The sequence below is a fragment of the Globicephala melas genome, chromosome 17 (assembly GCF_963455315.2).
Source record: "Globicephala melas chromosome 17, mGloMel1.2, whole genome shotgun sequence".
Taxonomy (NCBI): domain Eukaryota; kingdom Metazoa; phylum Chordata; class Mammalia; order Artiodactyla; family Delphinidae; genus Globicephala; species Globicephala melas.
Genome location: NC_083330.1, coordinates 77,452,314 through 77,477,562, shown reverse-complemented (window position 1 = coordinate 77,477,562; position 25,249 = coordinate 77,452,314). Strand labels below are relative to the sequence as shown.

Below are 25,249 nucleotides of genomic sequence, written 5' to 3'. Positions count from 1 at the left end.
ATAAATATTTTAATGGGCACGTTAGCAACGATTTTGAAAGGTGCTTCCCTCCTCCTTTGAAAACGATTTCCTCCTCCTACACAGTTTATTTTTCCGAGTAGTTCAGCACAATATTCCGTTTCTCAGGGCCTTTGGTGGTGTAAGACATTAGCTAACAATCGCTGGGGTGCCAAGGCACGCTTTTATTTTTTTTATGTAAACTCTTCACTGAAGTATGACACACAGAGAAGGTGCATGGTCCAAGTCTCCAGCTGGGTGAGCTGTCACCAGGGAACCCCATCCAGATCAAGGTCAGAACACACCAGCCCGAAGCCCCTGCCCCTCCCCCGGGCGACCAGCACCCTGGCTTCTGCCAGCAGACACTCCTTTGGCCCCGTTGGACATCCTGTAAATGGAACCCACAGTGTGTGCCCTTGTGCACCCAGCATGTGCGGGATTCTGCCGTGTTGTCCTGCGTATGAATGAGACAGACTCAGTTTCTCGTTGTTGCAGTGGCGATGGGCGTTGGGTTTGTGTTATAGGGAGGAGGCATGTAGAGTGGGGTGGGGGGTACATAGACTTCGAAATCAGGCAGCCCTGGGTTTAAGTCCTAGGCTCCTACTTTTTCGCTCTGTGACCCAGGGCAGATTGCCTAGCTAAGCCTCTCTGAGCTTCAGATTTCCCGTCTGTGATATGGATACAGTGATCCCTGCCTCCCTGGGCAGTTAGGAGGATTAAGCGCCGGACACAGCCCCCTGGTTCCAGCTGGACACACACTGAGGCCGCCCCTCTTGCCGCCCCTCGGTAGCCGCTCAGAAGCCCACTGCTGGGGTCAGTTAGTGCGTCCGTGGCTGCAAGAACCCTCTGCAAACCCTCGTGGTTTAGATTTCAGCTGTGAGGCCCAGGATCCCGGGAGCGGAGCGTCAGCCCCCGCCCGCCTTGTTGTGGGCTGACGGGCTCAGTGCCTGGTTCCCGAGGGTGGCGTTGAGCAGCCCCTGAGACCCCAGGCCCCGGTCAGTGCCAGAGGAGTGAGAGGGTCTTGCCCTCGTGCCGCTGCCCTGCAGGTGCCTCTCCATGTGTGCATGGCGGCCCGGGCCCGCTGGGTCCTGTGCCCTGCACCGTACGCTGTGTGCCCGCCTGCCGAGTGCGCCCTGGGCAGGTTCCAGGACACGGGCTCTTCAGCCCAGGTCTGGCCTCGGGCCACCTGATGCTTCACCGTCGGGCTTTGGCTGATTTCAGACACCGGGCCTGGCAGGTGGGGACGTCTGGCTGGGGGCCCTCTAGCTGGTAGGGGTGTGTGCGCGCGGCCCGAGCTGCCTGGGGCAGGCGGTCTGCAGCGCGCCCGCCCGCGTGTGTAACGGCCCGCGTGTCTGTTGCAGGCCTTCCGGAGCAGTACTACAGCCTCACCTGGTTCCTGAGCCCCATCCTTGGCCTCGTCTTCACCCCCCTCATCGGCTCCGCGAGTGACCGGTGCACCCTAAGCTGGGGCCGCCGGCGGCCTTTCATCCTCGTGCTCTGCGTGGGCGTGCTCTTTGGAGTGGCACTTTTCCTTAACGGCTCTGCCATCGGTGAGTGTCCTGCAGAGCCCTGCCTGGGACTCGATAAGATGCGCATGTTTAAAGAATTTAGACCGGCTGGTCCCGGACTGGGCAGCTGTGCAGAGCCCTGGGCGCCCGGGCGGTGGCCAGGCCACGGGCCCCACGTGGGAACGCCGTGGGAACCTGTTCTCAGGGAGCGTTTCCTGTTGTGATCCGTTTGTTTTTAATGCGTATCTGACACCACGTCCTGTTTCCAGCATTATTTCAGAAATTATCTTTTCTCTTTTTTTTTTTCTCCTTTTCTTAGGCTTGGTATTGAAAATGTCCAGACCTAGTGTGATACTTCTTTGTTTGTTTCTTTCGTGTACTCGTGGTTTGTTTTGCTTCTTTTTGTTGTTGTTTTGTTTTCAAGTAAAACAACTACATGTGGGAAAATAGCTTTTGCTTGAGAGCAACCGCCAGCACTGGTGAAAAACAAAACCCTGTTTTCTGGCAACGACTTTGTAAGTCGAAGGCTTGATCCGTGTTCTGACATAGGCGAGCCTGCCCCGAGTCCGCATCAGTTCAGGCGGGGGTCACTGATGCTAGGAGGCTCAGGAACTGGGGAGGGCGGCGCAGAAAGAAAACTTTGCTCAGCTGCTCAGAGGCTGCCTGCGTGAGGCCGCCTGGGGCGAGCTTAGTGCCAGCTTGGTGGGGGCGGCCGAGGAAGGCCTCCCTGAGCTGAGCGCCCACCCACCTCCCCTCCATCCAGATGCCCCCGGATCAGGAGTCCAGGGGTGCCGCCCTCCTGGCACCAGCGGACACAGTTTAGAGGGCCTGTTGCGGCTTTCTCGAGGACCTGTGTGTGCAGGTGGACCCGGCCCACTGTGGCCCAAACGCAGCGGCTCGGAGCTCCGGCCTGGTGCCCTCTGTCTTGCTGCACCTGTGTTGCTCCCGGGCATTGCCGGGTCCAGGTAGCCAGCAGGTCCCCTGCCCTCAAGCAGGGAGGGTGTGTCTGAGACCCGCCTCATCTGCAGAGCTCAGGGGCTGGTCCTGGGTTCCAGACCATGAGCCCAGTGCCCCCCATCACTTTTGTGCACAGAGTGCCCCTCGGTCCCACGGCGGTGAATCCAGTAAAACCAGCTTTAGCTCAGCTGTCAGGGGAGCAGGTTGGTCTCTGGGTTCAGGGCCAGACTCACCTGAGGCAGGTGCGTGATTACGGCTCACAGCCTCCTTCCCAGAGCCAGGAAAGACAAAACTCTCCTTCCGTAAGGAGAGGCTGTGCCGAGGAGCACGTGCCCTTCGGGCTGGGGCGGGAGGCCGCTGTCTCCCCGGGAGGTCACTGCCTGCGACTGGGCTGAGATCGGCTGCTCCTTTGTGCCCTGTCAGGTCTGTCCCTCGGCGATGTCCCCACCCGGCAGCCCATTGGCATCGTCCTCACGGTGCTGGGGGTGGTGGTCCTGGATTTCAGCGCTGACGCCACCGAGGGGCCCATCCGCGCCTACCTGCTGGACGTGGCGGACAGTGAGGAGCAGGACATGGCCCTCAACATCCATGCCTTCTCTGCCGGTGAGCGCGCCCTGCCCCGCCCGTCCCCAGGCCCCGGCCCCCCGTTCGCCGCACCCCGGTCCTTACCCGGCTCGTCTGAGGTCGGCAGGGCTGGTGGAGGCTGCTCCCATGGCCTCCGCGTGAGGCTTTTTTGTCTCAGACGCTGGTGGGCGAGGCAGTGAGCTGAGATCCTGGCAGGGCCAGGTGACTGTGGTCTGGGGTGGGGGACATGCTAGCCGGGCGGCCCCAGTCCAGGGCCCTGTGCTGGCCGCCCCCTGCAGTCGGGCAGCTTTCCCATCCGACGGGAATGTGGGAATGTGAGTTCAGGGGATGGCGGGGAGCGCGGAGAGCATTCCCCGGGCGGGCAGGCGCCCGTTTCTGTCCCAATTCATGAAGCAGGAACCTGTCAGGTCAGGATTCCGAAGCCGGGCTCAGGTGTCGTTCCTCATGTCCTTGTTCCTCCCGTTTTCTCTGAGTGGCGGCCCTGGACCCCAGTGCGTGCGTGTGTGCGTGTGTGTGTGTGTGTGTGTGTGTGTGTGTGTGGACCCGTGTGTGTGTGTGTGTGTGTGTGTGTGTGGACCCGTGTGTGTGTGTGTGTGGACCCATGTGTGTGTGTGCGTGTGTGTGTGTTGGGGGTGTTGAACTCCCGTCTGGGTTCCCCCTGGCTCGGCTCGCCGCTCACTACCACCCCTCCCCTTCCCTCAGGCCTTGGCGGGGCCATCGGCTACGTGCTGGGGGGACTGGACTGGACCCAGACCTTCTTGGGCTCCTGGTTCCGGACGCAGAACGAGGTGCTCTTCTTCTTCGCGGCCATTGTGTTCTCGGTGTCGGTGGCCCTGCACCTGTTCAGCATCGACGAGGAGCAGTACGGCCCCCAGCAGGAGCGCAGCGTGGATGCGGCCGAGGCCCCGGCCCCCGGCCCCCGTGCCGGCGCCCTGGACGGCGGTGCCCTGTTCCCGGACGAGGTGCAGTCAGCGCACGAGCTGGCCCTGGACTACCTGGACGCGGGCATCGTGCGCAGCAAGAGCGACTCGGTGCTGCACGTGCCGGACGCCGCGCTGGGCCTGGAGCCCGAGCTGCTCTTCTTGCACGACATTGAGCCATCCATCTTCCACGACGCCTCCTACCCTGGCACTCCCTGCAGCACCAGCCAGGAGCTCGCCCGGGCCCGGCCGCCCCGCCTGCCCCCGCTGCTCTGCGAACCCGCCGGGGAGGACGAGACCCTGCTGGAGAACCACCTGAGCACGGCTGGGCTCCCCAACGGAGGCAGCTCCCCACCCCACGGCGGCCTCGGCGGCTGCAGCCGGGTGGACGTGAAGCCCACGGCCACGGCGGGCTCCGGGCGTCGGCGTCGGCACATGTTCCGCCGGCAGGCCTCCAGCACCTTCTCCTACTACGGCAAGACCGGGTCCCACCGCTACCGCTACCGGCGCGCCAACGCCGTGGTCCTGATCAAGCCCTCGCGCAGCATGAGCGACCTGTACGACCTGCAGAAGCGGCAGCGGCAGCGCTGCCGCCGCCGCAACCAGAGCGGGGCCACCACGTCCAGCGGGGACACAGAGAGCGAGGAGGGCGAGGGCGAGACCACTGTCCGGCTGCTCTGGCTGTCCATGCTGAAGATGCCCCAGGAGCTGGTGCGGCTCTGCCTCTGCCACCTGCTCACCTGGTTCTCCGTCATCGCTGAGGCCGTGTTCTACACCGACTTCATGGGCCAGGTCATCTTTGAGGGGGACCCCAAGGTGAGCGCCCGGGCACTTGGGGGGGGCGGAGCCTGGTTGTGGTGACAGCCTGGTTCCCTGGCGCCCAGCAGGCCGCCCCCAAAGCTGCAGGGGTGCATGGTGGGCCGCCAGCCAGCGTGCAGCCCTGCTGACACGGTCGGGAATCGTCATGTGTGCCCGAGAGGGCATTCACACTGGGGTCCGCGGCGAGCAAACGGCAGGCTTCGGCAAGTACCGGAGCGCCGAGGAGCCAGAGGCAGGAAGGCCCACTCCCGCCGCGTACAGATGCCGTGCACAGACGCCGTGCACAGAGGGTTAAAGCAGCGATGTGTTGGCTTGTGGCCGGGCCAGCTGGGCATGGGTCCTAGTCCCCGTGGCGTCAGCTGACTTGCACCTGTGCCCGTGTCGCCCAGAGTCGGGCTGGGAGGTCTGAGATGGTCCCAGCGCAGACTCAGGCCTTCCCGCCCCACGTGGTCCTCACCGTCCTGTACTGTCTGAGCTGCTTCACGCGGCCTCTGGGCTCCAAGAGGGCAGAGGCAGGAGCTGTAGGTCGCATCTGCCAGAGGCGGGGCAGGAGCGAGGCTGGGGGGTGCAGACGATCTGCCACAGGTCCCGGCCTAGGCCACGGCTGCTCCTTCCTCCGTGCGGTGCTACCACAGTGCTGCACGGCTTGCCTGCAGCCGAGATGTAAATTTCCACGTCAGTGACCTCCTTTGCCCAGAGGTACAGCACTCTGTCCCCACCCCCTGAACCCCAGTCTCGTTTCTGCAACAGGCTCCATCCAACTCGACTGCATGGCAGGCCTACAACGCGGGCGTGAAGATGGGCTGCTGGGGCTTGGTCATCTACGCGGCCACCGGTGCGACTTGCTCGGGTAAGCGGCCCCCAGTCAGGTGAGCCGTTTGTCTGGACGTGCTCCATGACTGGAAAGACCGACGGGCATCCTGCTCTGTGGATGGCGGGCCCTGACCAGACAGGGCCACCCCTCAGGGACAGCAGCATAGAAATCCACTCATCCTCACCTTGGGAATAAGCCACCTTAGCCTGATACTGGGAACCGGTGTCCTGAGACCCGCCGTGGGCTGTCCTCTGGGCAGGCGCCTGCCCAGGCTCCTCGGGGAGGGGTCTGACCATGGCTCAGGGGGTGGCGGCACTGCAGGAGCTGTGCCCTCAGCCAGGGGGAGGTGAGGCAGGCATCCTGGGTCCTGCCTGAGCGCATACGGTATGTTTGGGCCCTGCCGGAGGTCAGGGTGGCTGGAGGAGACAAGCAGCCTTTCCCTGGGGTCAGCTGTGTCCTGGAGGATAGGGGGTGGGAGTGACAGGCTTCAGTCCCGGGAGCGACATGCTGGCACAGCTTCTGGAAACGAGGCAGAGCCGCAGTTAGGGGTCTCCTGGCTGAGCCTGGGCCGGGCCCCCTGCCTGTGCTCTTACCTGAGGATGACCAAGATAACAGCCAGGGGCAGCGGGCAGCCTTCATGACGGTCATAGTGCTGTCGATGCTTTAATAGAGGACTTCTCGGGAGAGCTGGGTCAGGAAGGGTGAGCAGGAGTCTGGAAGGGTGAGTCCTTCCAGACCCAGAGGGGGTGGGTGCTCGCGAGGAAAACCAGCAACAGCTCGGTCTTCGAGGCAGGACCAGGCACAGGGCCCAAGAGGGTGCCGAGTGGGCCTGGACTGGTGGAAGGATCAGGAAGGCCTGACCTTGCAGGGTAGGGAGGCCCCAGGGAGCTGCAGGACAGCACCAGGTCATGGGGTCTGGGACCAAGAGCTCCGCCTTCCTTCTGCGGTGCGGAGCCCCCGGCAGCCGAGTGGGGCACCGTGAGCTGTGGGAGCACCATGTGGTGGCCTGGCGGGCAGAGAAGAGGGGCGGCCGCCTGCTCCTGGGCTGGGCTGAGCGCGGCGGTAGAGGGAGGGTAGCACGTGGGCGGTGCCTGGCAGTCACCGTGCTGGCCTGTCTCTCTGCAGCCCTGCTACAGAAGTACCTGGACAACTACGACCTGAGCATCAGGATCATCTACGTGCTGGGAACGCTGGGCTTCTCCATCGGCACAGCCGTGATGGCCATGTTCGCCAACGTCTACGTGGCCATGATCATGATCAGCACCATGGGCGTCGTCTCCATGAGCATCTCCTACTGCCCCTACGCCCTGCTCGGGCAGTACCACGACATTAAGGAGGTGCGTGGCCGGTGGGGGCATGGGGAGCTGGTGGGTGAGGTCCTGGGGCAGGGTCAGCAGCTGTGGGCGGCTCTGGGGTTCTCACCAGCCCTGCTGTCAGAACTTTTTGGCTTCCTCACAAAGGATGGGGATGGCCTTGTGACCCAGTGTCCCCCCCGCACTGCCGTGCCGTGATCGTCATAAGTCAGGTGTCTGTCCGGGGGGATCTCTGTGTTCTCTTCCGTGGGTCGGTCTGTCCTTAGACAGGTGGTGCTTCACTGTCTTAAGTAGTTTTATAATAGGACCTGAAACCTCGTAGTATAAGTTCTTCAACTTGGTTCTTCAAGATTGTCTTGGGTATTCTTGACCATTTAAACGTTAGAATAAGCTTCTGGGGTTTTTTTTAATTGGAAACATATTGATTACATATATCAATTTAGAGAGAGTTCCAAGTTTATAGTATTGAGCCTTTATGATATTCCCTAAGTATGGTGTATTCTATTAATTGTTGTAGTATATTTATAGATTTTTCTGGGCTTTCTGCATACACAATCACATCATCCATGGATAATGAGCTTTATTTCTTGCTTTCCAATTCTTCTTAAAGACAATACTTATGTTTCTCATTTGTGTTTCTTTTTAAATGAATTTATTTATTTTGGGCTGCTTTGGGTCTTCGTTGCTGCACGCAGGCCTTTTCTAGCTGCGGCGAGAGGGGGTTACTCTTTGTTGCAGTCCTTGGGTTTCATTGCTGTGGCTTCTCGTCATGGAGCACGGGCTTTGGCGCGCGGGCTTCAGTAGTTGCGGCACGCAGGCTCAGTAGTTGCGGCTCGCGGGCTCTAGAGCGCAGGCTCAGTAGTTGTGGCACACGGGCTTAGTTGCACCGCGGCATGTGGGATCTTCCCGGACCAGGGCTCGAACCCGTGTCCTCTGCATTGGCGGACAGATTCTTAACCACTGCGCCACCAGGGAAGCCCCTCCAGTTCTTTTTTTTCAAACATCTTTATTGGAGTATAATTGCTTCACAATGGTGTGTTAGTTTCTGCTGTATAACAAAGTGAGTCAGCTATATGTATACTCCAGTTCTTAATAGGTTTAATTTATTTTCCTTACCTTATCGCAATGGCCAGCACCTCCAGTACTATATGTTCGATAGAAGTCGGGTGAGGACGGGGACAGGCAGGCTGAGGGGAAGGCAGGTTTTGTGTCCAGGCTTCTGAGCTAATGTTCAAACCCTGGGAAGGATGATCGACAGCTTGACCCCCCGGCCCTCACGCCTGTGTCCTCCTCTCTTGCAGTACGTTCACCACAGCCCCGGGAACTCCAAGCGTGGCTTTGGCATAGACTGTGCCATCCTCTCCTGCCAGGTCTATATCTCCCAGATCCTGGTGGCCTCCGCCCTGGGCAGCGTGGTCGATGCGGTCGGGACTGTGCGCGTCATCCCTATGGTGGCCTCTGTGGGCTCTTTCCTGGGCTTCCTGACGGCCACCTTTCTGGTCATCTACCCAGAGGGGTCTGAAGAGGCCAAGGAAGAGCAGAAGGGCCTGTCTTCCCAGGCTCTGGGCGAAGGCGGGAGCAGCAGCATCGAGAAGCCCACGGTCCTGAAGCTGTCCCGGAAGGAGGGCCCGCAGCGGCTCGCGGAGACCCAGTCGATGGTCTGAGCCGCGCCCCGTGCACACACATTCCAGGGTGGGCAGGGAGGCGGGGAGGGCGGGGGACACCGCCCCTGCAGGCTGGCTGCTGTGGCCTTAGCGGCAGCGCAAACCAGAGTGGAGGCTCGGTAGTTGTAGGGTAGCTTTGCGCCACTAGGCAAAAATACCACGTTAATTACTTTTCCCACAATTAAAAAGAATCATTTGAAATCTTTTTTTTTTATTGAAAAGGATCTTTTAATTTCAACTTTGTCTTTTACTCTGCAGGTATATTATTCTGCATGGTTTAAAAGTATAAACCAGATTTACAACATAGACCATAAGTGATTTAGAAAAAAATAAGGATTTTGCATTTCTAAAGTTATAATTGAAAACAAAAAATATCTGATGTATTTTGCTATATCTTATCTGAATTCTTCAGATAGCAGTCATGTAGTCAGTGACTAAAACATTTTTATCAAATTTTTTCCCCTGTGGATGCCTACAGGTATTTGGACGTTCAGTCAGATCTCATCACATTTTGTTGGTGCTGCAGCTATTGGAGAGTATTTTTCTCTATGATTACTTTAGGAAAAAAAATTTTTTTTTCTTCTTTTTTTTTTTTTTCCCCGAAACTGTGGTTTTCTTGGAAGAACAGCATCTATCTCCTGTTTTCCTCAGAGTCTGCCGCATTGTGCCCGGGCAGCCCTGTTCGTGGGCGGCGGGCAACAGTAGTAGTGACACCAAAGCCAGGAGGAGGCAAGGCCCCCGGGTTCTCGTGGGGTGACCAGGGCAATTCACAAGGGCCAATTCCAGACCCCCCGCCCAGCAGGCTGGGATGGGCTGCCAGCGCCGGGGTAGCCCTTGAACTAGCAGACCTGCCCCTGCCTGCGGGCCTACCTGCGTGTGGCTGCCCGTGCCCAGCCCTCCTGCCCGTCGTCCTGTCCGAAGCTCCCTGGAGAGGCTCTGATTCTTGTGTTGCACTTTGATTTGTCTGTAAACCATTTGTGCGGGCAATCACGAGGGCAGAGCTCCCGGTGTGGCTCTGCCTCTGGCGCCCCACCACCAGGCCCACACGCCGGACACTCTGCACCCTTCTGACCTCTGCGCCTGCTCACCCCGCTGGCCACTGGAATCGGAGCCACCTCACGGTGAAGAAGTGGGTCTTGGGACGGAAGGAAGGTCCAGTCCACGGGTCAACTCGGCGCGGTGTTTCTAGTTTCAGCGGAGAACCAAACTCGGGCCCCGGGGAAGCACGGTCGTCACATGCTGCATCTGTTTGGAAATGCTTTTCAAACCACACTCTCTTTATAACTAAGCAGTTTCTGCTTTTCTTCTTTGGAACGGTCAGTCTAGGTTTACTGATCTCAGGAGAAAGAAGGGAGGCCTCCCGCCCATTACCCGGATAAAGTGAGAGAGGATTGTAATACTTCGCTGCCTCAAGTTGATGTTTTTTTAAATAAAGTACTTTAAAATGCATGAGAATCATGCTGCAATATGATCATTCTAAAGCAAACATATATTTCAAGATGAAGTTAAGCAGTTTTTAAATAAACTACTTGAATTTCCTGTGTGTTGAAAGGAGTAGCGGTATTTGATGTATTTGACCACAGCCTCTGGTCTTGCCCCGTCCGTTGCTGGTGGTACTTTGTAGGTTGTGGTTTGTGTCCAAGGAGCAGCGGTGCCTGTCCATGTCGGACGTGTCCACAGGCCACGTGTCCTCCCTCAGAAACCCAGGATCACAGAGAACCGACCAGAAGATGGGAGTGTTTTCGATGGCATCATAGCTGGAGCATGACCTTGGGAATCTCGTGCTTGGATGGGAAAGCCCTTCCCACCACTGGAGGCCCTCTCGGTGTTCCTGAGGCCCCCACTGGCCATCCGGTGTGTGCTTCTCAACACCCTCCCCCTCGCCTCCCGCTCCCCCCAGCCAAGCGGGTGCCCCCAGCAGGTCACTGACGTGCAGTTCAGTGGCCTTCATAGCTTTCGGATGGTAGGTCCTCCTGCTGTGATTCGATCGCAGCCTGCGTTTAGCTGCTCCTCGAGGGTTCTCCTGGCAGCTAGAAAACAGGGAGGCCGGAGAGCATAGACTATATGGGGATGGTGGCGGGGATGGTGGGGAGAGGGCCACCCCTCGTGGGCCCACCCCTATCCACAGCCAGCGCTCCCTTCCAGACCCAGGGCCCTCAGGGCCCGGCTGGGGTTTGATTTATAGGAGCAAGAGGGGCTTGTGGCGAGACCACCACCTGGAAAGCGTGTTGACCCTGGAGATCCCAGCCTTAAAGTTGACCGTGATCTGCACCAGCGAAGACATCAAAGGACATTTGTTGAAGTCACTGTTAGGACAAGAACCACCTGGAAAGTGCTTGCGATAAAGGCCTGCAGGGAAGGGCGTGGCCGCTGCTGGCGGCTCCGGGCAGAAGCGAGTGTCCTGCCGTCGAGCTTTACAGATTTCAAAGCCTCTGGCTGTTTGTGACCAAAGTGTGTCTTACTGTGTCGGTCTGGGAGGGCAGGTGCCTTGTGGTCTGGATCGGGGGCAGCCATGGAGCCGCCCCGGCCCGCAGCACTGCCCTCCAGGCCCCTCGCCTGGGAGCGAGCAGGCACCATCCTTGCAGTGAGGTTATTCCCAGGTCGCACTGACTTGAAGCTCTGTCGTCACCTTGTGTCTTAAGAGGAGCCGAGAGGCAGGGCGGGCGGGCTGCGTGAGCGCGGTGGTTGCCGCCCATGGCTCAGGGGTGTGTCCTATCGCTGTACCTCAGGGCGACGTGGGGCGACTGCCCCAGAGCGGTGCTCTGTGGCCTGCTAACTCGAAGCGTCCTCTGTCTGGTGCTCCGGCCAAGGGGACTGGTCAGGTTGTGACCAGTGGGCTGTGACAACCCCTGGGTAGGCTGGCCGGGTGGCCGATGCTGGAGATGACCCTGGAGTTGGCCTTGTGGGCCCCGGGGGTCTGTGGGCACCGCTCAGGGCCCGGCGTCCCTGAGCAGGGGGCTTGGCAGGGATTTGGTTGGTCGCCGTGTCATATAAATGGACTTACTACCAAAATAGGGTAACATAGGTCTGGTTTGCACCCCTGGTTCCCTATAAAAGCCCGCTGAGTGGAGAATCAAATCGATGCCCCAAACACGTGGCGGGGGTCTGCCCCGTGTGGGAGCGCCCCCGTGGGGAGGCTCGAGGGGCCATCGAGGTCGGCCAGGTGGGACCTGGTCCCAATTCTGTCGGCAGGGTCAGCACTGCGATGTTCCCCAGGTGGCTGGAGGGCCCCTGAGGTGGGGGGACCAGCAGTGTCCCCCAGAGGGAGGCAGGGCGGCTGGCTCCAAATGGTCCTCGGGTGTGTTTTCTTAAAGGCTCGAGTGTGTGGAGACGTAGATCTCTGGCCCCCCAGAACCCCAAGGTGGAGCCTCTGAGAGGCTGCAGGGGCAGGAGTGGCTGGTAGAGCTTGTGGGGAAGGGCCGTCCTCTCTGTCCAGCCTTCGCCTTCCGGGCACCACAGGCCCCTGTAGCCTGAGCTGAAAAAACGCTCCGGGAGGTGCCAGCCGATCCCTTGTGCAGCTGAGGGCACGCAGCAGCCGGTGACAGGGACAGCTGCGCAGAGCAAGGCTGTCAGACACCAGATTCTCTGGACATGAGCCACCTTCGAGCTGTTGGGCTTCCACCCGGGCTTCTGTCCACCTTTGGCTGCCCCGGCTGTGAGCGCAGGCACCCCTGTGAGGGGCCTCCTGGGAAGGTTGCTGCCAGAAACGGACGTGCCCGACTCTCCGTGTTCCATCCGCAGGCAGCTGCTTCTAGGACACACCATCCATCTCCTGCCCGCTTCCGGGCCTGGGGCCCCAGGCCTGGGGCTGCCTGACAGGGCTAACGCGAGGGTCCACCCCCTGAGCGTTCCTGGGGCTCAGCTGTCAGCGGAGTGGTGTCGATTCATCGTGGCCCTTGGGCACCCGGTACGTTTGGGGGCTGTTGTCATTACCTCCTCGTGGGGAGCTGCCCACTGCCGTCCTGGCCCCTTGGCCAGCCCATCCTGGGGAGTGGCCGCCTCCACTGGGCCTCCACCGAGCTGAGTGCCCACCTTGCCCTCTTGCCCTACCCCGGGCTGCCAGGGGCACAGCTCCACGTGCTGTGGACCGAGACTCTCTCGGTGGCGGAATGACCCAATTGTTGGAAATGCCTCTTGCTGCCAGAGAGACTCCCCAGGCATCTCAGAACAAAACTTATTTAGTTCCATTGTGAACTGGCCACAGGACAACTTTTTTTTTATCAACTTAATTAAGTTGGAGCGCTATAATAGCTCTTGCTGATTTTAGCAGTGATATGAGTGTGTGTTAAACACATAACGTTTTATGAGGAAAAGGGATTATAAAGAAAAGTAATATCGCACATCACTTCATTTTTTTATTAGGTGGGCACAAGCGGCCTGGTGTTCGTGTGTCTTGATGCAGAGCCCTAGGTCTCAGGGCTTCTTTCCGGTAGATGTGGCTGCGTGGCACTCTCTGCCCCATCCCTGTGCATAAGGTCCTGTCTGTGTAACACGCTCACTTTCCGGTGTAGACCAGGCTCTCCCTATGTCTGTTTCGCTCTGTCACTCTGTGGTTGAAACTGAATAAACCTTTCCCTGCCAGGTGACAGCGTGGGTGTGTCTGTGTCACTTCTCCAGAACCCCTCCCTCGGCCCTCCTGTGGCTGGGCTGTGGACCCAGGCCCGCCCCCTGCCCTCCTGGAACCTGGGTGGGTCCATTGTGGAGAGGACAGAGACGCCCCGCTCTGACCAAAGGCTGCCAGTGGGTGTGGACTAGGTAAGGGCTCCTGAAGTGTCCCCAGAGGCTCTCCCAGCCCCAAACCTGGGGGCCCGTGTCAGAATTCCCAGGCCCTCCAGGGCACCTGCCAGAGGTGAGGGGGGTGGGTGGGTGGGTGGGGGTCTCAGCTCGGCCCACCTCACCTGGCTCAGGTGGGCTTCAGGCTGAGCCAGCTGGGGGCGATAACCACCCAGCATGCTGGTGACCTGACAACAGCCCTTTCAGGCCAGACCCCGAGCTTGGGGCCCCAGGCCAGGTGTGGGCAAATGTCTGGCAGCCCGTCCTTGCCAAGGCCTGTCCTGGTGGGTGGGTAATGGGGTCCTGACGGCTGGTAAGAGAGCCTTCCAGGGAAGGGTGGAAAACTCGGGAACGGCCCTGGTTACCACCAGCCAGCCAGGGAGCGGCCAAGCTGCCATCAGGCATGGGGTGTGTGCCACACGGACTGGGTGGGACCCTGGGCAGCTGCAAGCCACCCTGCACTTGGCAACAGAAGAAAGGAAGGGGGAGGGGCTCGCTCAAGGTCACGCAGCCGGTGAGAGATGAACGCAGGATGGGTTGATTTGTTCCGAGGCTGCTGACCTGCAGTGGGCCGCAGGCTGGCTCTGAGTTGGGGCACTGGGGAGGCTGCCTGGGGATGTCGGAGGGGCGAAGGGGCCGGCTCGGACCCTCGGCAGGGTGGGGTTGGGGGCGAGATCACCACGGGGTCCCGGGGTTGCGCCTGGGCATCAGGAGGATGGAAACTGGGAGGCCCTGGCCCTGCGCTTGTGCCCTGAGCGCCCCCGCGGGCAGAACCTGGCCACACCTCCCTGCCGTGGGGACCAAGGGGGTCGTGCCTCCCTGTCGTGGGGACTGAAGGGTCCGCGCGTTGCCCCTCCTGCCGCTGTGCAGGCAGCGAGAGGCGGGCCCTCCCCGTGGGGAGGGGCTTGGAGTCAGGGCCCGGCTAAGCGAGCGCGCAGCGCCCCCTGGTGTCCGTCCAGCCGCTGCCCAGGATGCGCAAAGCCCGCGAGACCTGGCGCGGGGCGGAGGTGCGGCGCCGCCACGCCTCACCTGGCGCAGGTGCAGTCACCTGCCTGGGGAGGCCACTCCAGGCCGCTGGCTGGAGGACGCACGCACACGGGCGGTAGATAACGGAAAAGCAGCGCCCCAGACCCCGTCCAACCCGCACGCCTCCACATCTGTCCCACATGTGCTAAAGCAGAAACAATCTTTTTTTTTTTTAACAAAAATTGGACCACACTGTGTAGAGTTTGCAATGTACGTTTTTTTGTTTCGCAAAATAGTTGATCATCTTTCCTTATTAGCACATATGGGTCTACTACATTGTTTTAACAGTATGAACAGAGGTTTTTGTTTGGAGTGTTTGTTTCATTTTTATCGGAAAATCAGAAAAAAAGTTGTATTTATGTCTATTTACCTTATCTATTTTCTGTCTAACCTGTCTGTCTATACCTCATCTATCATTCTAAAAACTCACTAATTTGTGTTTCTGGGACGTATGCCTTAGGATTTTCCTGGGAGTGGGAGAAGAAAAATTTATTATTGAAGAGTTGAATTCTTAGAAATCTCCCATTTGGCTTCAAACTCAGTCTAGAGGACACATTGGCTTTAATTATAAAGCTTTTATATGCTTCCCATTTGCACAGTCCTTTTACATCATTCTGTTACGTGCTTGATTCTGCCAACAAAATGGAGAGACTTATAATTTTTAGATCAGGAAACTGAGCTCTGAGATACCAGAAGGTGGACACACAGTGTCTTTTCCAGGCCCTTAGAAATGATAGAAAACACACATACGCACTCTCAAAGACAAGAGTAGGACTCTTCCCAGGGTCCTGGAAGGGTGGAGAGCAGCAGGACGCTGAAGAAGGAGACCCAGCCTGAAGGACCACAGAGGACTTTTGCCAAGCGGGGTGGCGGCAACTAGCATATCCACCACACGCCCTCCTGGCGGTAGATGACAGATCCAGAGTGACACCGTTCCCGGCACAGCTGCTGCAATGCACATAGGAGACTTTGGACTCGGCTGGCTCTGCATGGCACAAAGTGAGTAGACCTTTGGCGTGCGTCATCTCGTTAATCTGAGCACTGAGCATCAGGAAAGTGTGTAATTCAGGATTAATCATGATTTGCCTCCTTTTTCTCTTTGATTTCAACTTTTATTTTTTCTTTACATATTAGCTTTCTTGAGGTATAGTTTACAGGCAATAAAATTGACCAATTTTTTAAAAATTTATTTATTTTACTTATTTATTTTTGGCTGTGTTGGGTCTTCATTGCTGTGTGTGGACTTTCTCTAGTTGCGGCGAGCGGGGGTTACTCTTCGTTGCAGTGTGCGGGCTCCTCATCGCGGTGGCTTCTCCTGTTGCGGAGCACAGGCTCTAGGCGCGCGGGCTTCAGTAGTTGTGGCTCGTGGGCTCTAGAGTGCAGGCTCAGTAGTTGTGGCACACGGGCTCAGTTGCTCCGCGGCATGTGGGGTCTTCCCAGACCAGGGTTCGAGCCCGTGCCCCATGCATTGGCAGGGGGGTTCTTAACCACTGCGCCTGCAGGGAAGCCCCAAAATTGACCAATTTTAAGTGTGCCGTATGATAAGTTCTGATCAATGTGTAGAGAGTGTAACCAGCACTGCAAGCATGATATAGTGCTTCAGAAAGTCGAACACACGTCGGGCTAAGATGCAACCCGGCAATTCCACTCCTAGGGATATACCAGGCGAAAGAAGACACATGTTCACATAAAAACTTCTGTACACATGTTCACGGCAGCATATTTTGTCCCCCCAAGAAGTTCCCTTGTGCCCCTCTGTAGGCATTCCCTTCTCCCACCTCCTATGCATGACAATCACTCGTTTGCTTTTGGTCACTATAGTTTTTGCCTTTTCTTGAGTCTCATATAAATGGAATATAATAGTATGCAGTATTTTGTGATTGGTTTCCCTTATTTGGCATAATTTTTTTTTGTTTATTTATTTTTGGCTGTGTTGGGTCTTCGTTGCTATGCACGGGCTTTCTCTAGTTGCGGCGAGCGGGGGCTACTCTTCGTTGCAGTGCGGGGGCTTCTCATCGTGGTGGCTTTTCTTCTTGTGGAGCACGGGCTCTAGGTGCGTGGGCTTCAGTAGTTGCGGCACTCGGGCTCAGTAGTTGTGGCGCACAGGCTTAGTTGCTCTGCGGCATGTGGGATCTTCCCGGACCAGGGCTCGAACCCGTGTTCCCTGCATTGGCAGGCAGATTCTTAACCATTGTGCCACCAGGGAAGTCCCTAGCGTAAATGTTTGAGATGCATCCATATTATTGCAGGCACCATGAGCTTGTTCCCTCTTATTGCTGAGTAGTATTCCATGAAATGAATGTACTGCAATTTGTTTATCCATTCAACAGTTGATGGACGTTTGGATTGTTTCTAGTTTTTGGTTATTATGAATAAAACTGCTGGGGGGCTTCCCTGGTGGCGCACTGGTCTGGGAGGATCCCACATGCCGCGGAGCGGCTGGGCCCGTGAGCCATGGCCGCTGAGCCTGCGGGTCCGGAGCCTGTGCTCCGCAGCGGGAGAGGCCACAACAGTGAGAGGCCCGCGTACCGCAAAAAAAACAAAACAAAAAACTTGCTGGGAACATTTGAGTAGGAGACTTGTGTGTATAGTAATGAAATGCACATTTTCATTTCTCTTCGATAAATACCTGAGAGGGATTGGTGAGTATGTATATTTTTAACTTTATAAAAACTGCCAAACTCTTTTCTGATGGGTTTGAGAATGGGCTCTACCATTTTGCGTTCCCACAGTCAAACGAATGAGGGCTCTGGTCTCTGCACATCCTTGTCAGCATCCTAGTCAGCGTAGTTTAAAAAATTTTAGCCGTTCAATGGGTGGTGTAATGGTGTCCCATTGTGGTTTTAATCTGCATTTCCTTAGATGTTAAGCATCTTCTTCTGTGTTTGCAATTTGTATATCTTTAGTGAAATGTCTAACGTAGTTTTTTTGTCCTGTTTTTTAGTTGTTTTCCTTGTTGAGTTTCACGGATACAAGTCTTTTATCAGGTATGTTTTGTAAATATTTTCTCCCAATCTGTGAGAGAAAGCAGTCTGCCTCGTTCCTGATTGCACAGTGAGAACATTCAGTCTTCACCAGTAAGTACGGCCTTTGCTGTGGGTTTTTTGGTAGCTGCTCCTTACCCAGTTGAAGAAGTTTCTTTCTATTCCTAGTTTGCTGAGAGTTCTTAACATGAATCGATGTTGAATTATGTCAAATACTCTTTCTGAATCTGTTGAGATGAACTTGTGTTTTCTCTTTTTGCATTTGTTAAGATGGTGAATGACATCAATTGGTCTTGAATATTAAACCAACTTCGCATTCCTGCGATGAATTCCACTTGATCATAAGGTAATGTCCTCTTTATGTATTGCTAGATTTGGTTTTCTAAACTGTTTCTAAAGACTTTAATGTTTATGAGGGAAATTAGTCTGTATTTTTGTTCTTTGTACTGTCTTGTCTGGTTTTGGTAGCAAGGTAATGTTAGTCTCATAAATGAGATAGTAAGCATTCAACTCCTCTTCTCTTTTTATGAAAAAAATTATCGTAGAATTTGTATTTATTCCTTATATATTTGGAAGAATTCATCGGTGAGTTCTTTATGTCATTTTCTTCCTGTGAAGGTTTTAAATTATGGGTTAAATTTCTTTATCGTAAATAAGCCTATTCAGTTATCTATTTCTTCTTAAATGAGCTTTGGTTGTTTATATCTTTCGCATAGATTTTCCATTCCGTCTAAGTTGTCAAATTTATTGGTATCAAATTCAAAATATTCCCTATTTCTTTTTTAACAGCCGTAGAATCCGTAGTCTTGTTTTTTAAGTGAGGTGAATTTACAGACAGTGACACACACAGGTCCAAGTGTGCAATTCCATGAGCGTTTTGACAAATACCTACACCTGAGTAACTAACGCTCGATCTGCATGGAATAATTCCTTCATTCCGGAGAGTTCTCTCTTGATGCCTTCCAGCTCAATCCCCCACACACCCCGTACCACAGGCAACCACTGATTATGAATTCGGTCACCGTGGACGGCTTTTGTCCGTTTTGAACTTCTGTAAATGGAAACGGTTCGTAGCCTTTGTGTCTGCTTTTGCTCAGCATGCTTTTGAGAGTCATACACGTTGCTGTTTAGTTCCTTTTTACTGCTGCATAGAATTCCATTGCGAGGATATATCACATCCATTTTCCATTTGATGGGTGTTTCCATTGTAGGGCTGTTACAGATAAAGATGCTATGGCCATTCTCATAAGAGTCTCTCTGTAGACATAGGTTTTCATTTCTCGTGGGTTAAAAAAACTAAGTGTGGTATTGTGGAGTTGCAGGGTAGGTATGTGTCTAAAAGAAACTGACAAACAGCTCTCCCAAAGTGGTTATGCTGTTTTTATCCAGCAGCGTATGAGAGTTCCATTTATTTGCTCAATAGCCTCATCTTTATTTGCTATCGTGAATGTTTAATATTAGCCATTCTAACGAGCACCAAGTGGTATTTCAGTGTGGTTTAATATGTATTCCCCGATGACTAATGACTTTAAGCATCTTTTCAACCTGGCCAACCATATAGCTTCATTAGTGAAGTATCTTCTGCCTATTTTTTAATTGAGTGTTTGTCTTCTTATTGATTTGTAGGAGCTCTTTATATATTCTGGATACAAGTCTTTGTCGGATGTAGCACTGTCAATATTTTCTCCCAATCTGTGGTTTCTCTTCTCACCACATTAATGGTGTATTTTGATGAATCCAATATATTAATTTTCTTTTGTATTTAGCACTTTTTGTATCATTTCTAAGAAATCTTTCTCTACACCAAGGTTCCAGAGAATTCTCCTATGCTTGCTTCTAGAGCTTTATAGCTTTACATTTAGCTGAACCCCCTTGAATTAAATTTTGTGTAGTGAGATAAGGGTTGTACAGTGAGATGAGGGTTGAGTTTTTTTCTCTTTTCCACTAATTGCAGCACTGTTTTTTTTTTTTTAAAAGACTTTCCTTAGTGAATTGTCTTGAAATTTTTGTTGAATATCACCTGACTGTACACTTATGTGTCTAGGCCCTACATTTTGTTCCACTGATGTGTTTATCCTGAGTCTTAATTACTGTATCTTTCAGTAAAGCTTTAAATCACGTCGTGTGAGTCCTCTGGCTTTGATCTTCTTTTTAAGGGTTATCGTGACTATTCTAGTTTGCATTTCCAAATATATCCATATATCTATATCGATATTGTACAAGATGTTAGTTCTCTCCAAGTTGACCCAGCAGATTCCAATTGATCCCAATCCAAGTCCCAACACAACTTTAATAAGTATATATTGACAACTATATCTATTTTAAAGTTGTGTTGGGATTAAATGGAATCTGTTGGGTCGACTTGGAGAGAACTAACATCTTTACAATATTTAACGTTCCAGTCCATTAACATGGTGTATCTTTTCATTTATTTAGGTCTTTTAAAATTTCTCTCAGCAATGTTTCTGAATTTTCAGTGCACAGGTCTGACACATCTTAAATTTATTCCTATTTGATGTGTCCTTAATGCTATTGTAAGTAGTATTTTTACATTTTCCAATTGTTTGCTGTTAGAATTTGTTTTATATTGATCTTGAGCTGTGACCTTGCTAAATGTGCTTACTTTCCTAATTTAAAAAAATAGTTTCTTTTCAGGATTTATGTAAACAATCATAATTGCCTGTGAATAAATGTACTTTTCCCCTTCCTTTATTTTTCTTGCCTTACTGCCATGACTGGAACCTCCAGGACCATGCTGAATAGGAGGGATGAAAGTGAACATCCTTGCCTTGTTTCCAGTCTTAGAGGAAAGCAATTAGACTTTCACTATTAAGGATGTTTTTTGCTGTAGGTTTCTTGTAGATGCCCTTTATCAGTTTGAGGAAGTTCCCTTCTATTCTTAGTTTGCCAAGGTATTTTATCATGAATATTTAATTTTGTCAATTTTTTTCCTGCATCTATTGAGATGATCATTATGGCTTTTGTCCTTTATTTTTATTTTTTTTGTTGTTGTCCTTTATTTTGCTAATATGTTGAATTATATAGATTGGTTTTCAAATGTTAAAGTAACCTTGTATTCCTGGAACAAACACCACTTAGTCATGCTATATTATCCTTTTAAAATATTACTGGATTCAATTTGCTAATATTTTGTTCAGGAATTTTGTATCTATGTTCATGAGGAGAACTGATCTCTACTTTTATTTTCTTGTAAGATCACTGTCAGATTTTAGAACAGGGTCATGGTGGTCTCCTGAAGTGAGTTGGAAAGTGTCTTCCCCTCCTCTATTCTTCTGAAAGTTTCTATGGAATTTTAGTATTCCATCCTTAAGAGTTTGTTAGAATTCACTAATGAAATCAACTGGGCCTAGGATTTTCTTTGTGAGAAGGTTTTTGACTAAAGTCAACTTCTTAATAGATATAGGAATATTCAGATTTTCAACTACTTCTTGCATTGGTTTCATAAAGTTGTTTTTTAAGAAATTTATACATTTCATCTAAGCTGTCAAGTATATTGCCATAAAGTTTTTCACGATATCCTTTTGATGGCTATAAGATTTCATCCTCTGTCTCATTCGTGATATTGGTAACTTGTGTTTGCTTTTTTTTCTTGATCAGTCTTGCTAGAGCGTACCTATTATTTTTAAGAGCCAATTTTTGGCTTTGTTGATTCTGTTTTCCATTTCATTGATATTTGGTCTTATCTTTATTATTTCCTCCTTTCCTTGTTTTGGATTAAATGTTTTTATTTTTCTGTATTCCTATAATGGAAATTCAGATTGTTGACTTTAAACCTAGTAGAGGCATTTAAAGCTATAATTTTTCTTCTGAGCACTGCCTTAGCTGCATCCCATAAATTTTGAGATATTGTGTTTTTACTGTCATTCAGCTGAAAATATTTTATAATTTCCCTTGTGATTTTTTTTTTTTTAGATCCATGGGTTATTTGCAAGTATGTTGTTTAACTTCCAAGATAATTTTAATATGGAGATTTTTGTGTAATTATTGCTGTTGATTTTTTAACAATTAGAGGTTTTTAAAAAACATAATTTATTTATTTATTTAGGCTGCGCCTGGTCTTAGTTGCAGCATGCAGGATCTTTACTTGCAGCATGCACATTCCTTAGATGCGGCATGCAGACTTCTTAGATGCGGCATGTGAACTCTTAGTTGCAGCACGCATGCGGGATCTAGTTCCCCGACCAGGGATCGAACCCGGGCCCTCTGCTTTGGGAGCGCAGTCTTACCCAGTGGACCACCAGGGAAGTCCCCGAGTTCTAATTTAATTTGGTCATGGTCTGAGAACATTTTCTGTGATTTAAATCTTTTCCAACTTGTGGCCCAGCATACGGTCTAGCTTGATGAACACCCCACGGTGTTCAGAACGGATATTCTGCTGTTGTTGGGCGTAGTGTTCTGTAATGTCAGGTCACATTGGTTGATAGTGTCGCATCTTCTATAGCCTTGCTAATTTTTTGTTTGCTTGTTCTATCAGTTCCTGAGAGCAGTGTGTTAAATCTCCAAGGAGAGTGGCTCTGTCTGTTTTCTCCTCCAGTTGTATCACGTTTGCATCACATATCTTGAATCTCTGTTACTAATGCGTATACACATAGGGTCATCATGTGTCATCTTGATGTACTGACCTTCTCATCCTCGTGCACATCCCTGTTTGTTTCTTGTAAATACACCTTCAGTTGAAGTCTGTCTTGCCGACATTAACAGCTCTACCAGCCTTATGCTTATCATTTGCAGGGTACACGTTTTTCATCCTTTTTCTCTTATTCCATTTGCATTTTTATATTTAAAGTGCAGCTCTTGCAGTCGACATGCAGTTGGCCTCTCCCCTGTGTTGGTCTCTTCTCTTATTCTAAGGACGCTTGTCTTTGGGTTCAGGACCATCTCATCATGAGATCTTAAACTTGGTTATATCTGCAAAGATCCTTTTGCCAAATAAGGCCACAATCACAGGTCCCAGGGGCTATAGGACATGGACATATCTTTCTTTTTTTTAAATTTTATTTTATAAATTTATTTATTTTTGGCTGTGTTGGGTCTTCGTTGCTGCACGCAGGCTTTCCTCCAGTTGCGGTGATTTTGTTGCGGTGCGCGGGCTTCTCATCGCGGTGGCTTCTCTTGTTGCAGAGCACAGGCTCTAGGCGCGCGGGCTTCGGTCGTTGTGGCACACGGGCTCAGTAGTTGTGGCTCGAGGGCTCTAGAGCGCAGGCTCGGTAGTTGTGGCGCACGGGCTTAGTTGCTCTGTGGCATGTGGGACCTTCCCGGACCAGGGCTCGAACCCGTGTCCCCTGCATTGGCAGGCGGATTCTTAACCACTGCACCACCAGGGAAGTCCCTGCAAGAAATATGATACAAACATTTGCAGGCAGCAGCAACAGCAGGGCAACTTTGCCAGGTTTTCCAACTGTGCCCTCCCTAGTCATGTGGATAAAACACCTCTTCATCTTCCTAAGGAATCCCCTAGAAATGGATCAAAGTCATGCACTTGTAATTCAGATGTTACAATCACATCCAATACCAAGGGTGTCATTTGAGAGCCAGCAGTGCATTCGCATCTTCCGAGAACAAATCATAAAAATATTCCCCGTGACCAGGGAGTGGGTTGAGCTTTTGATTGTCATCGTGGCGCCGTGCCAGCCCCCAAACCAAGCTTTCTTGTCTGTTGTCTGAAATACGGCTGGAGAGCTGGAATTATATTAAAGTAAACGAGCTTCTAGCTCAAGATAAACACTTTTTTTGGTACCAGTTTAATTCCGGTTTCTAAAGCTGAGGTAGGGAAGGCATCATGGTCTGTTTAATGAATTCCGGCTCATTTTGGGCCTTCCCACGACAAATCATTCATCGTGGAATCTCTCCAAAGCACAGAGGAAACACGGAAGGCATGAAAGTGCCCTTTTCATTTCCACAAACTCCACTGGCAAGATTCTTTTTACATAAATACAGAACCATACACTTGCACCAGCCAATCTATTCCCCTTTTAACCCCCTTGTTCACCTCTTTTTCCTCTTTTATATAAAGGATCATTTCCTAAAAGCCTCTGATTTTTCTGTACTCATTTCAGTTGCAATCACTGTCAAATGAGATCTTGAAAATTATCACCAAGAATAAAGGAAATGGAAAGTCTGCATTAAAGTAACTTGACAGGTGCTTAGAATGAATAAGAACAAATCCAAAATGATCCTGTATTAATTTTTTCCGGGGTTAGTATTTTTCTTATTGACGTATAGTTGATTTACAATGTTGTGTTAGTTACTGCTGTAGAGCAGCAAAGTGATTCAGTTATACATACATACACACTTTTTAAAAATATTCTTTTCCATATGGTTTATCATAGGATACTGAATACACTTCCCTGTGCTCTACCGTAGGACCTTGTACATCCATTCTATATGTAATAGTTTGTATCTGCTAATCCCAAACTCCCACTCCATCCCTCCCTCAACCCTCTGCCCCTTGGCAGCCACACGTCTGTTCTCTGTGTCCGTGAGTCTGTTTCTGTTTCGTAGATAGATTCATTTTGTATCATATTTTAGATTCCACATATAAATGATATATGGTATTTGTCTTTCTCTTTCTGACTTACTTCACTTAGCATAATAATCTCTAGTTGCATCCACGTGGCTGCAAATGGCATTATTTCATTCTTTTATGGCTGAGTGATATTCCATTGTGTGTGTATGTGTGTGTATATATATCTCTACACACCACATCTTTATTCATTCATCTGTCGATGGACGTTTAGGTTGTTTCCATGTCTTGGCTATTGTGAATAGTGCTGCTATGAACATTGGGGTGCCTGTGTCTTTTTGAATTAGTTTTGTCTGGATATATGCCCAGGAGTGGGCTTGCTGGGTCATACGGTGCTTCTAGTTTTAGTTTCGTAAGGAACCTCCATACTGTTCTCCATAGTGGCTGTATCAACTGACATTCCCACCAACAGTGTGGGGGGGGCTCCCTTTTCTCCACACCCTCTCCAGCATTTGTCATCTGTCGACTTTTGACCGTTGGCCATTGTGACCGGTGTGAGGTGCTACCTCGTTGTTGTTCGGATGTGCACCTCTAATAATTAGTGACGTTGAGCAGTCCTGTATTATTTTAAAGCGCTGCCACCAGTTAATGTTGGATAAAGTAAGGAAACCGCACAGCAGTGTTTGTTTTGGTGAAAAAGAGAATTTATTACCAGCGAGGTGAAAATACCCCGTTACGTGTGGGCTGGAATTCAATAATTTATGTGGGTTTCTGACAGGCTTTTACTCGAATTTTTCATGTGTTTACAGAGGCAGAATTCCACCTTCTGCCAGTTGCTGCTGGCCTAGTCTTCCTTCTAGAAGTCAGTCAGGGGAACACACCCTCCCCAGGAGGACAGACTCGGGGTGGCGGGGGGAGGGGAGGGGCAGATTAGGCCGCCTGGCTGTTCTCCGCACCACAGTCTCAGAACATTCCAAAATGTCAGTCAGTGAGCAGACCCTCCAGAATGCTTGGGTTCTGCAGGCACAGCCGGAGGCCTAGCCAAAGCTCTCACCGGGGAGGCACTGCAGATGCCTCTGAAGCCTGGCTGTGTGCTGGGGGCCTGACAGAGACCCTCACAGACCTCTCAGGGTGAGCGAGGTCCAGCGGGATGTCTATCCAAGTCCCCAGAGCCCAGGGGGAGGGTCCGGCAGCCAGCCAGCCCCCTGTGGCAGAGCGCATCGTGGGCCCGTAGGGGACAGGCCTCGGGCCTTCACGCAGTGCAGCTGTGCCAAAACCTCCCTTGCTCACAACTGGGGGACGACAGCTCAAAGGTAATGGTAAAAATGTACAAAAGGTCCCTTTTGCAAATATTTATAGCTAGTAAGATAAGAGCATAGCTAGTATTATCCTCAGTTAAATAATA

At 52.0% G+C, this 25,249-nt stretch overlaps 1 protein-coding gene across 1 annotated transcript in view; it reads left to right on the top strand.

The window, feature by feature from the left end:
* The window catches only part of SLC45A4 (solute carrier family 45 member 4), a 75,894-nt gene extending 63,220 nt beyond the window's left edge, over window positions 1–12,674 (top strand). Inside the window, exons 3-8 of the mRNA XM_060287656.1 lie at window positions 1,359–1,547; window positions 2,886–3,065; window positions 3,750–4,783; window positions 5,537–5,636; window positions 6,726–6,937; window positions 8,215–12,674. Of these exons, the coding sequence (XP_060143639.1) occupies window positions 1,359–1,547; window positions 2,886–3,065; window positions 3,750–4,783; window positions 5,537–5,636; window positions 6,726–6,937; window positions 8,215–8,577 (2,078 nt within the window). The 3' untranslated portion in view covers window positions 8,578–12,674. The remainder of the gene's footprint in view (window positions 1–1,358; window positions 1,548–2,885; window positions 3,066–3,749; window positions 4,784–5,536; window positions 5,637–6,725; window positions 6,938–8,214) is intronic.
* Window positions 12,675–25,249: the final 12,575 nt, after the last annotated feature.